The sequence below is a fragment of the Xenopus tropicalis genome, chromosome 1 (assembly GCF_000004195.4).
Source record: "Xenopus tropicalis strain Nigerian chromosome 1, UCB_Xtro_10.0, whole genome shotgun sequence".
Taxonomy (NCBI): Eukaryota; Metazoa; Chordata; class Amphibia; order Anura; family Pipidae; genus Xenopus; species Xenopus tropicalis.
In genome coordinates, this window is record NC_030677.2 from 204,604,097 (window position 1) to 204,617,162 (window position 13,066).

The 13,066-nt window shown below is 46.9% G+C and overlaps 1 protein-coding gene across 2 annotated transcripts; it reads left to right on the forward strand.

The window, feature by feature from the left end:
- Positions 1-961: 961 nt before the first annotated feature.
- Positions 962-12,755, forward strand: mex3c (mex-3 RNA binding family member C). Of its 2 annotated transcripts, NM_001017067.2 has the most exon segments (3): positions 1,138-1,449; positions 9,914-11,182; positions 11,975-12,612. In NM_001017067.2, coding segments are annotated over 2 exon segments (1,482 nt in total). In that variant the 5' UTR covers positions 1,138-1,163; the 3' UTR covers positions 11,110-11,182; positions 11,975-12,612.
- The last annotated feature ends 311 nt before the right edge of the window (positions 12,756-13,066 follow it).

The window sequence follows — 13,066 nt, forward strand, 5'->3', positions numbered from 1 at the left end:
AGTTGCCAATTTGGCTCCTTCAGTCTGAGAAGGCAGCTTATCTGCCTGTGTATGGGCCTACCTGACCGAAAATCGACCAGATATCAATCGGGCAGGATTAATAAATGTCGGAGTAATGACCACATTAGTCGTTGATGCAGTCCTCACTCCGACGGCCTGTATCCCTGTCATTGTGATCAGACATTTTGGCCCAAAGGCCAAACATTCACATCAGTCTGGTATTGCTCAACTCAAGGTGGGCCTATCAGGGAAAGAACTCATTTGGCCACATCTCTAAATGAGCAGATCTTTCAATGTATGTCCAGGTTAAACGTGGCCATACATGCTAAGATTCGCTCGCTTGGCGAGCAGATCTTCTCCCGGTATCCCCACCTACGGCGGGATATGCAGTATTATACATGGAACTTTTCTGGAAATAACACCAGCATTCCTATATTTTTAGCAATTCTCCCTATTAATAACAATAAGCATCATTCTCACTGGCCAGATTGCGACCCTAATGGGACACTAAGGGATTTGCAGTTCCAATGTATTTTCTGAATAACGTCACTCCTCCATATCATGGGGGGGGGGTGGCTGCAACTTCCTGTTACACATTCGGCAGATTATATTTTATTAGTAATATGATTATTAATCGAGACAATCGATATCCTTTCACACTTCCCAGAACAAACATGATATCACTTTTCCCGCCCATATCCTCTCGGTTTTAGTTTTAGCACGGTGACGCAATAACCCCGCCCACTCAATCCCAGACTTCCTCTTCCCTTTCCAGGCTAAGGGTGCGCCTCCTTTCCTTATAGCCATCTGCTAGCGAAACCCTCTGCCGCGCCAACCAATCAGGGAACAGTATTATTCATTCGCTCATCGCGCCAACCAATCAGAGGACAGTATTATCCATTCGCTCATCGCGCCAACCAATCAGCTTCTTCCTCAGGCTCTGGGCCGGGAAATAGGGGTGTGTCCGAACGAGTCAGGGGAAACAAAGAGAGTAATAAGGGGAGAAAAAAAGGCGAGCGGCCGGGCCCCTGTGCTGCGGAAATTAGCGGGGCCGGTGCGGCAGGGTACGATTTCCGAGCAGCGGGGCTGCGGCAGGATGAGTGTCCGGGGGAAGAGGCGCCACTGACCGCCTGAGCTCTTTGTGCCGAGAGCAGGAGGGCACCATGCCGGGAGGAGCCTCCTGGAGAGCCGGGGCCGAGCTGCTGCTGCTGGAGCCTGAGGAGATGAGGCTGAGGCTGGCCGCGCTGAGCCTGGAGGAGGAGGAGGAGGAGAGGCCCGGGGAGGAAGTTGCGGAGGACGCGGCGGCCCTGCTGATGGGCGGTGCGGGGTGTCAGGCAGGCTTCCCCCCGGGCAGTGCGGAGCAGGCGGGCCGCAGGAAGAGCGTCAATACCAATGAACTGGTGCCTGTGCCCAGCTCTGAGCATGTGGCCGAGATTGTGGGCCGGCAGGGTGAGTATCCGGGGGCAATGGGGCTACAGTGGCTGCTCGCCCATGGGGGGGGGGGGGTAATGGGGCTACAGTGGCTGCTCGCCCATGGGGGGGGGGTAATAGGGCTACAGTGGCTGCTCACAGGCTGCTGGCCCATGGGGGGGTAATGGGGCTACAGTGGCTGCTGGCCCATGGGGGGGGTAATGGGGCTACAGTGGCTGCTGGCCCATGGGGGGGGTTATGGGGCTACAATGGCTGCTGGCCCATGGGGGGGGCAATGGGGCTACAGTGGCTGCTCGCCCATGGGGGGGGGGGTAATAGGGCTACAGTGGCTGCTCACAGGCTGCTGGCCCATGGGGGGGTAATGGGGCTACAGTGGCTGCTGGCCCATGGGGGGGTAATGGGGCTACAGTGGCTGCTGGCCCATGGGGGGGGGTTATGGGGCTACAATGGCTGCTGGCCCATGGGGGGGGGGGCAATGGGGCTACAGTGGCTGCTCACAGGCTGCTGGCCCATGGGGGGGGGGGGGGCAATGGGGCTACAGTGGCTGCTCACAGGCTGCTGGCCCATGGGGGGGTAATGGGGCTACAGTGGCTGCTGGCCCATGGGGGGGGTAATGGGGCTACAGTGGCTGCTGGCCCATGGGGGGGGTAATGGGGCTACAATGGCTGCTGGCCCATGGGGGGGGGGGCAATGGGGCTACAGTGGCTGCTGGCCCATGGGGGGGTAATGGGGCTACAGTGGCTGCTGGCCCATGGGGGGGGCAATGGGGCTACAGTGGCTGCTCACAGGCTGCTGGCCCATGGGGGGGGGCAATGGGGCTACAGTGGCTGCTCACAGGCTGCTGGCCCATGGGGGGGCAATGGGGCTACAATGGCTGCTCACAGGCTGCTGGCCCATGGGGGGGGTAATGGGGCTACAGTGGCTGCTCACAGGCTGCTGGCCCATGGGGGGGGGTAATGAGGCTACAGTGGCTGCTCACAGGCTGCTGGCCCATGGGGGGGGGGGGGGTAATGGGGCTACAGTGGCTGCTGGCCCATGGGGGGGTAATGGGGCTACAATGGCTGCTCACAGGCTGCTGGCCCATGGGGGGGGGGGGGGGTCAGGAGACTGGGAAAGCAAACCCTGGGCCCAAGAGCTCACTCTTCTACAGGGGATACAAGTACATGTTTGACTCCCTGGTCGGTGGGTGTTTATGGGTTACCCACAGTTCCACATTGGCTAGTGATGGGGGGGGTCCCCCTGGCCAAGGGCATCAGTGGCTAATGATGGGCAGGCCCCCCTGGGAGTCACCTGGCTAATTCCCAGCTGTAGGGGCCACATACAGACCCCCAAGTGAGTGGGCACCTATGGTTAATGATGGGCAGGCCCCCCCGGGAGTCACATGCCTAGTTCCCAGTTGTGGGGGCCACATATTTACAGACCCCCAGGTGAGTGGACACCTGTGGCTAAGGAGTGGGTGCGAGTCTCTAACAGTGGGTCGGTGTCACAGGAGACTTTCCCCCTACTGAGTGGGTGCCAGTTGCTAATAATGGGTCGGTGTTATGGGAGACGGTCCCCCTGCTGAGTGGGTGCCAGTTGCTAATAATGGGTGGGTGTTACAGGAGACTGTCCCCCTACTGAGTGGGTGCTGGTTGCTAATAATGGGTGGGTGTTACAGGAGACTGTCCCCCTACTGAGTGGGTGCCGGTTGCTAATAATGGGTGGGTGTCACAGGAAACTGTCCCCCTACTGAGTGGGTGCCGGTTGCTAATAATGGGTGGGTGTCACAGGAAACTGTCCCCCTACTGAGTGGGTGCCAGTTGCTAATAATGGGTGCCCCTGGGGAGGTTACATGCATAATACACGGCTCGTATGCCTGATGGTTATAGGGAGTTGCTGTTCAGTGAAAAAGAGCCTAAAGCATAAATAGCGCTTGTGAGTGGGCACTTACCCTCATGGCTGTGCCTGGTGGGCGGGGCTTAGAGCTGTTTACCAGTAGTTACTTTGATAATGGTCCCTGAGTGTATATCTGGGGGTGGGGCTTAGTGTTGTTAATGAAGGGGAACATAGAACCACTAGCTTTCTAGGATTTTGACCGTGCAGACTGTCTGGGTATGTATTCCAGTGTAAGATGGGCTTTGATTGGCTATGATTCTCTGTCCATTCACTATACCGGCCATGAGCTGCTGCAGCTCCTCTTCTCTTCCTAAAGTTCTGATGATCTGGCTCAAATACACAGAACAATACACCTGTATGGCCGCTGGTACAGTACCCATCCTTTCATCCTGCGGGTCATGTGTTTACGTATTGTGGGGGATTGGGCAGTATCTGGCCAACTTCACAGTGAAACGGTCACCCCATTAATAGCCCCCCATAGTGCAGTTACCATGTTGCTGAGCTAATGGCGCATATAGCATTTGCTGAACTGGCAGGGAAATGCCCACCACAGCCCAAGCACCCTGCTATGGATGTAAGGATTTGGGGCATAGGAGCAGACACTTTAACCCTGCCCTTAGCCTCAGCACTGTGGTATTTGGGTTGATAGGGGCCAGCTGACCATATGAAGAGGCAGTTGAGTTTCTTTGAACCTCTGGGCTTTGGCTGCCTGAAGCCCATTCACACAAGCGTGGCAATGCACGCACACACCAGGTGGAGTTAGCACGTGGGTGTAAGGACCGTGGGAAGTGTAACCCATACAAGAGAAAGTGACAAGTTTCCTAAATGTGCTGGGCGGGTGCACTGCAGTGAGTAGGAGTGTAGCGAGCAAAACCGTGCAAAAGCTCTAATAGTGCTCCTCGGTGTAAGGCCTGTAGTGAGCAATGCCAGGACACTAGAGTGGGTCACTGCCCAATGTAACAACATGAGTGGGTCACTGCCTGTACTAAATGCACAGAGGATTTACAGATTGGGGTATTAATGGGTAAAGCACTGGCTTTAAAAATGGGCAGCAAATGTGCCCCCCAGGGAGACCAGACAAAGGGCTGAAATAAGCGAGCGCACCCCTTTGGCCCACGTGAGTGTTCTGCTCGCTCAGTGCGTTATTCCCTGCATTAGTCTTGTTAATGCCTTTATAAATAAACTCACCCGCGTTTGGGGAAATAGCATCTTAAAAGCCGATGCATTATGCATGCTGTAGTGCGATGTGCTGCACGTGATGGGATCTGTCACCGATAGGAAACCAAATATGCAGCAGCAACGCATTGATTTCTCTTCCCAAGTATGTGGAATAATAAGATAATGGTGCAAAGGTGCCTGGGTATCAATGCAGAGCGGCTAAACAAAGGCTTGGCAGTTCCACACGCATTGCTAATGGAGAGGGCAGCTGCAGTGGGCTTTAAACACCCACACTGGGGGGGGGGGCATTACTTTGGCCCATAAGGAAGGGGGGGGTCATTATTTTCATAAATAATTCATTTTTGTTATTTGAGTTTACTGTCAGACATGACCCTCAATAGTCTTGTAATGCAATACCTTGTATTTACAGGCAAACACCATTCCTAGAAAGGGTAACTGTCATCGTATCGGCTCCATTTTGTCTATTTAGTTCTTTGAAGCTGTGAAAGTGCCGTTATTTTAGAATTTGTTTAAAAATTCATGCGTTTTTCTGTGTATGTTTTTTTTTTTTATCTTGAGGTAATGTGCCAGGCTACCATTCCCTTAGCTGAATGGGCCACAAGCAGTGGGATACATGTAAACTGGCTTTTCAGTTAGTGGGACATGGGAGAATCATGCCCTGGCACTGGGTGCACAGGTAAAATTTCAGCCATAAAGCGAGGTAGCACTGCTAATTATTAGTATTGTGCCAGAAAGGAAAGAGAGACGGCACCATGGGTACTAGAAGACACTGCTTCAAGCAAGCAGACATAACAGGTCATTTACCATGACCCCGGATACAAGTGCTAGCGGTACAGAAGTGTGCCCCCCTAGTGCTTATTCACTAACACTTGTCTCTGGGCTTGTGCCCTCCTCTGTACCCCATGCTGCATTTAGGTGCACCCTCACCCCCAGCAGCCGATCAGCAGAACAATGGGAAGGGAGCAAGATAGCAGCTCCCAGTAGGTATCAGAATAGCACTCAATAGTAAGAAATCCAAGTCCGGCTTGGGACTCCTCCAGTTACATGGGAGTAGGAGAAACAATAGGTTAGCTGAAAGCAGTTCTAATGTGTAGCGCCGGCTGAAAGCTCAGACTCAGGCACAAGGCACTGAGATGGCGCCTACACACCAATATTACAGCTACAAATACATTTGTTGGTTCAAGCCATTTTAAATGGCAGAGGGAATTATTTGCTATGTAAATAGTGTAATTTAGAAATAAAAAGCATTTTGCTCCATAAACAATACATGACCCCTGTAGTGACTATATTTTCTGGCACAGATCTTTGCACAATATTACAGACAGGTGTAAGACATAAGAGGGTTCATTTACTTACAGTAGAAGAAAGGGTGCTATATTGTGCCCCTAAGGACCCTTCCACAGACCTCCTTGGCCCTCCACGACTGTAGGGTGCGGTGCACTTTGCACTTCGTGCCAGATTAAAAATCCAAGGTGTAGGGGGCAGCCCTTTCGGGGGATAGAAACAGCTCAGAATTGTGCAACAAGCAAGGCAAGGCCCAAAGTGCCATAAACAGGACTCTTTGCCCCACACTTAATAAATGAGACAGAAATTCTTTTTATTTGACAGCATCTCCCGCTCCTGTGGCCTTTGATTCCATATATTTCCATAAAGGTGCCAAACACGTGTCTTTTATTCCCAATACATAAATGTCAAAATTTGAATATAAAAAAAAAAAAACTTTTGTTGCTTTTTCACCAACTGTTTTATTATATTGTGGAAGACCGTTTCCTAAAATATTTTGAAGACCTGGTTTAGGGCTACACCAGAAAAGGGGTGCTATTATTGATGGGTTACAATTAGTCGGCTACATGCCACGAGCCATTCCAGTTCTTATTGTGAGAGATGATTTTACTAATTGAGACCATTCATTCTCACTGGATATTTTGTTTTTTTTTTATTGCATTAATGGATTATTTCCCCAGCTACATATTATTACTCCAGTGCCATACCTGTGAGATACAGAGCAGTTTATTTATTTATATATATATATATATATATATATATATTGTAAGAGACATTCAAGTCATATCTAACTGCTATCTATGGAAAATCAGACCCTTTTAAATTTTTTTCCTTGGGACATACTCAAGATGAATGGCACAAAGGACTATCCGGGTTCTGTCAGGGTTGTGGCCCTATAGCTTGGGCTTCCCATTATGCCTGTCAGAATCTGAGCGAGGACAGGAGTATTGATCAAATACCCATTGTATGTATTGAGGGCTTTTAAATCTAGAATAGAATAGAATATATCTTTATTGTCATTGTCACATAGTAAACAACGAGATTTTAAAAGAAGCAATCAACAACTCAAAGCAGTGGCATAATAAACCCACCCCATGGGGCTTAGAGCCTTTGTAGGAGAAACACAGCCATTGTGAGACACTGGGCTAGAATCCCTTTTAGATTCTCATGGAAGCCCACTCTGAACTGAATTGGAAATGTGTTTGATTGGTTATATAGTTAGTTAGGCAAAAATGTGATCTATAAAGGCTGGAGTGGGCAGATGCCTAACATAATAGCCAGAACACTACTTCCTGCTTTCAGCTCTCTAACCTCTTAGTTAGTCAGTGACTTTAGGGGGGACACATGGCACATAACTGCTCAGTTAGTTTGTGAGCACACAGGTCAGATTCAATAGCAAACTGACAGTTATGTCCCATATGGCACCCCCTCAAGTCACTGATTGGTTACTGACTGTAAATAGCTTAGAGAGCTGTAAAACAGGAAATAGAGTTCTGGCTATTATGTTAAGGTCCCCATACACGGGCCGACTATAGCTGCTGATATCGGTCCCTTGGACCGATTCGGCAGCTAATCGGCCCGTGTATGGGGAGAGCAGAGCGGCCTGGCCGACCGATATCTGGCCTGAAATTGGCCAGATCTCGATCGGCCAGGTTAGAAAATCCGGTCGGATCGGGGACTGCATCGGCTCGTTGATGCGGTCCCCGATCCGACTGCCCCATTGCCGCCCACAAAATCCCCAGGGCCAAACGATCGGATTATTTGTTTTTTACCTAAATGCTCCCCGATATCGCCCACCCGTAGGTGGGGATATCGGGGGAAGATCCGCTCGCTTGGCGACATCTGCTCGTGTATGGCCACCTTTAGGCATCTGCCCACTCCAGGCTTTATAGATTACATTTTTACCTAACTAGGATTCGGATCAGCCAAAGGCATGGATATTTGAGAAGTCTGTAGACTCCTCTATTAAACTGCCACCTGTATTGGTTGTATTCAGTGATGGGGTAGATAACTAAATTGTACCCAATACAATGTTAGCCTCAGCTTGCTTATAAAGAGTGTACTTGCCATCGGTATTAATGTCAATAAGGAGTCTGTCTCGCCCACTTCTGGTTTGGGCAACTGAACCAGGGTCCCATGTTGTCAACAAAGAGGGACGGGGGCTCAAAACAAAATTCTGGGATCTTGGTTTGCTGAGGCCTAACATTATCTCTCGACTTCTAACGTTCTCAAATGTCTAATTCCCAACTTTATGAATTAGCAATGGCAGTACTATAGGTGCATCTGCCCCAGGGCCCCAGTTGCTGAAGGGAGGGGGTGTTGCAAGGGGTGCCCCAATGCGGGTTTTAAGCTGGACACCTTGATATACGAGTTACATTACTGTAAATTAGCAATGCCCTGGGTGTGGCATTATTCTAAACTGCTTGAGGCAATGTAGGTTTAGACGTAGAAATATACAAGTGATAATGCAATTAGGGGATAATTACCAACTAGAGGAAACAAGCCCAGGCTAATTGCCTAAGTGCCTAAGGTCAGTGATAGTAGAACATGGACAGATCTCGAGCGCTATGCACCAAAGAATAGTAAGTGAGAAGTGATGTACACAAACCACAGAGCATTCTAGAACTACAGATATCAGTGGGGTACAGGTTACAGGGCTGGCTATTTGGGGGAATACTGTATTATTGGTGAATTGATTATTATTGTCCTTTATATAGTGATAAATATGTACAGGTATGGGACCTGTTATCCAGCATGCTTGGGACCTGGGGTTTTCCGGATAAGGGATTTTTCCATAATTTGGATTTGTCTGCCAAAAATCATTTAAATATTGAATAAACCCAATAGGGCTGTTCTGCCCCCAATAAGGGGTAATTATATCTTAGTTGGGATCAAGTACAGGTACTGTTTTATTATTACAGAGAAAAGGGAATCATTTAACCATGAAATAAACCCAATAGGGCTGTTCTGCCCCCAATAAGGGGTAATTATATCTTAGTTGGGATCAAGTACAGGTACTGTTTTATTATTACAGAGAAAAGGGAATCATTTAACCATTAAATAAACCCAATAGGGCTGTTCTGCCCCAATAAGGGGTAATTATATCTTAGTTGGGATCAAGTACAGGTACTGTTTTATTATTACAGGTATCGGACCCCTTATCCGGAAACCCGTTATCCAGAAAGCTCCGAATTACGGAAAGCCCGTCTCCCATAGACTCCATTATAAGCAAATAATTCAGAATTTTAAAACTGATTTCCTTTTTTTATGTAGAAATAAAACAGAACCTTGTAATTGATCCCAACTAAGATATAAATAATCCTTATTGGATGCAAAACAATCCTATTGTGTTTAATTCATGTTTTATTAATTTTTTAGTAGACTTAAGGTATGGAGATCCAAATTACGGAAAGACCCCTTATCTGGAATACCCTTGGTCCCGAGCATTCTGGATAATGGGTCCTATACCTGTACAGAAAAAAAGGAAACCATTTTTAAAAATGTGAATTTTTTTATTAAAATGGAGTCTATGGGATACGGCCTTTCCGTAATTCGGAACTTTTTAGATAACTGGTTTCTGGATAACAAATCCCATACCTGTACTACTTAAAGATCTTGAATTTATGCTATATATGCCTTGCTTACTATAGATGCTATAAACCTTTTCCCCAGATCAACTCCAAGTCACCTTCTGGGTTCTTTCAGTTCCATCGTAGCCATTCCTGGGCTGGAGCAGCTGCGTGGCAACCCCAGGCATTCGTGTTTATATGTGCCTATTCTGGGGTACCCAGAGTTAAGTTTGTAGGTACTGATTGGAAGGTTTCCATGAGATCAGTACAGCAGCTTAACGCATTAATACTGGAGTCACTTGGTTGCCCTTTTATCTTGGGTATAAATGTTCTATTAAATATAATTGAAAAAGGCACTGGGGGCACTTTAACTGGAATTTTTTAGTCTTTAAATGTCCTCTTCTGCATTTTCCTATGCTAGGACATTTCTAACACCAAATTAGTGGGGTCGGGCAAATTATCTCTGATGCACCACATACAGACCAGGGAAGAAATAGTAGGATATTCAGTTTTACTATCATAAATTTTGGCAATGTCAGGGAATGTCTAACGCTTTATTTTTGTTCCATACACAGGTTGCAAAATCAAAGCTCTGAGGGCCAAGACAAACACGTACATTAAGACACCGGTCCGGGGAGAAGAGCCAGTATTTGTGGTTACTGGGAGAAAAGAAGATGTAGCCATGGCTAAAAGGGAAATCCTTTCAGCTGCTGAACACTTTTCTATGATAAGAGCATCTCGCAACAAAAATGCCCCCGCCGTGGGCAACGTACAGTGTGCCCCAAACCTACCAGGTCAAACTACAGTTCAGGTGAGGGTACCTTATCGAGTTGTTGGCCTCGTGGTTGGTCCGAAGGGAGCTACAATTAAACGGATACAGCAACAGACACACACTTATATAGTCACTCCAAGCCGTGATAAAGAGCCAGTGTTCGAAGTGACAGGGATGCCGGAAAACGTCGACCGCGCACGCGAGGAAATCGAGATGCACATAGCCATGCGCACCGGCAACTTCATCGAGCTAAATGAAGAAAACGATTTCCATTATAATGGTACCGACGTGAGTTTTGAAACTGGAAACATGGCCTCTGCCTGGCTAAGCGCACATCCAACTGCTCCCGGCCGGAACAGAATGATCTCCAACTACAGAAATGATAGCTCTAGTTCTCTGGGTAGCGGCTCCACCGATTCCTTCTTTGGAAATAGTAGATTGGCTGATTTTAGTCCTTCGAGTCCCTTCAGCGCAGGCAGTTTCTGGTTTGGGGAAACCGTGCCCCCTATGGGATCAGAAGATCTAAGCGATGCATCTGCTTTTGACCCCATACCATCATCTTCTGAGGCCATCTGGGCACCTTACGATACAGGAAATTCCCTCTCTGCTTACGGCGGCGATGCCGGCACAAAATCTCAGCGTAGGGGAAGTCTGTCTCCGACTTTCCCGGAAGGTCTGGAATATCCCCTAACGAAAAGTTATCGAAGTGACCTTTCAAGCACAAGCGAGGCTGGGCACCCCATCTACATCCCTGCGTTCTCCAACAGCAGCAACAGCTATTCTTCTTCCAATGGCGGATCCACCTCCAGTTCGCCGCCCGAGACAAGACGGAAGCACGACTGCGTTATCTGCTTTGATAATGAGGTTATCGCCGCCCTTGTTCCGTGTGGCCACAACCTTTTCTGCATGGACTGTGCCAACAAGATCTGCGAGAAGGAGTTACCCTTGTGTCCTGTGTGCCAGTCCAAAGTCAATCAGGCAATCCAAATACACTCCTAATTGTGCAGACATACACACACCCACACTAGTGTATGGAGCAGACCAGGGGCTAGTAAATTCAGTTCTGCTGCTACCCCCCCACTATAAATGAGGCTGGAAATCAGCCGCTGGATAAGGAAGGGTGGTTTAGAGAAGGCTTGTTGGCATTTAGTATACGGTAAATTATGATTTACAGATCTAGTTTACATTCTTAGTATGGATTATTATGTTTACAGAGAACAAAATTCAAACAAACTTCAGTTTTTTTAAAAAAAGAGAATTCACTGCCTTTTTTATATTCCTTTATCACAAAGGAACGACACACGGCAACAGGTACACTTCTAAATCAGTCTAATGCTCCAGTATTGACTATATCGCCTAGTTATGTTGCCACCCATCCCAATTGTGCGAAACTCCCACTGGGACGTCAAAGCGCCAGCTCTTGTGAACTCACAACTGTCAGCTGCAGTCTGGGCGGAGTTCGAGCGGTTACCAGTATGACACTTTGCGGGCCTTTAGGGGCTCTTGGAAATGCACAAGCCCCGGCTGATGTAGAGGATTCGACATTCCATTGATTAGTCTGATGAAGTCTATCGTTTTGATTTTAAACGATTGAAATTTAATTGTAAATGTGAATGAATTTTATGAGCCACCCATGACTTAAACACTACTTTTTATTTAGGCAGGGGGTCGGCTGGGCTCAAAGGCTTTGCTCTCGTGAAGCTTATGGCAAAAGCAAAGGGGGTCCGGAGGGCAGGGCATTAGTACGTCCCCGGCCAATCACCATTCTGAAGAGAAAAGCCCCTCCCACTGATGTTTTATTTCAGCCTGTGGATTCCTTTCGTTTACGTTTTTAAGTGCTTGCATTAAATATGCAGAACGGGAGCCCCCCCTCTCTGTCCCCGCTCCCTCTGGATTTTCTAGGAATATTTTTGAAACGGTTTTTTCTCAAGGTAATTTTATTTTCCACAGTAACACAAGTCGAAGTTGTAAAGTCTGTGTACTGACAAGTAAATATATATAGATATATATATATATATAAAAAAAAATCTTTATTTTTTATTTCCACTTGAAGTTACATTTCGTAAAAAAAAAAAAAAGTTTACAAATTTACTGTTTTTATTTAGATTTCATTTTTGTTTTTTTTTTGTTTTCAGTATACGAATTGCCTTGATGGCATATTATAATGTAATGCAAACCTTTACTGCTAATTGCTTGTAGACTAGTTACGTCAGTATTGAACCTTTTAACCCTGTAGCTGCCGTCGTAGCAAGTACGCACGAATGTTCGCCAAGCATGTATTTTATATTATTATCTCGCATCGTACACGGCAACTAACAAAGCCAAGGAACTAACCTATCCTATTAGCTGCGTGTACTATTTATATATACCACAGAAGCTAGGATGACGATATTACAGTATCAACTTAGTTTAGTATTTGCTAACTTTACTACACTTTTGTTATGTATATGTAGGAACATAATAGGGAATATAAATTCAGTATGAGTAAAGGTTAAAAAAAAACAAAAACATATATTTTATGATAAAGGGCCTTTAACTTATTACGGCCAAAGCACTGATATTATATATTTGCTGTAAAGAGAATTATAAGAGTTTTATTTTTCGGATATTAAAAGTTAATAAAGACTTGTTTCCATTAACTTATATTTGAGATAACCGTTCCACGGTGTGTTTGTGCTGATTTGTAGTTCTTCCTCTGTCGTGGCAATAAGGGGCGGAGTTGCACCCAATTGGCTGACGTTCGTTTCTGTTTTATTTTTCTGTTTCTGTCACTCCGAAGTTTAATATCTAGCAGCTTGGCATTAAAGGAGGAGAAGGAAAGGATGTAATAATATACTACACTGGTTTTCTATCCAAAATTTGGTAAAGGGCCCCCACACAACACAGAAACCACTAATCACTGTAATCTAAATAAATACCATTTTATATGCTGAAATCCAGATGCAAAACAGTTCTT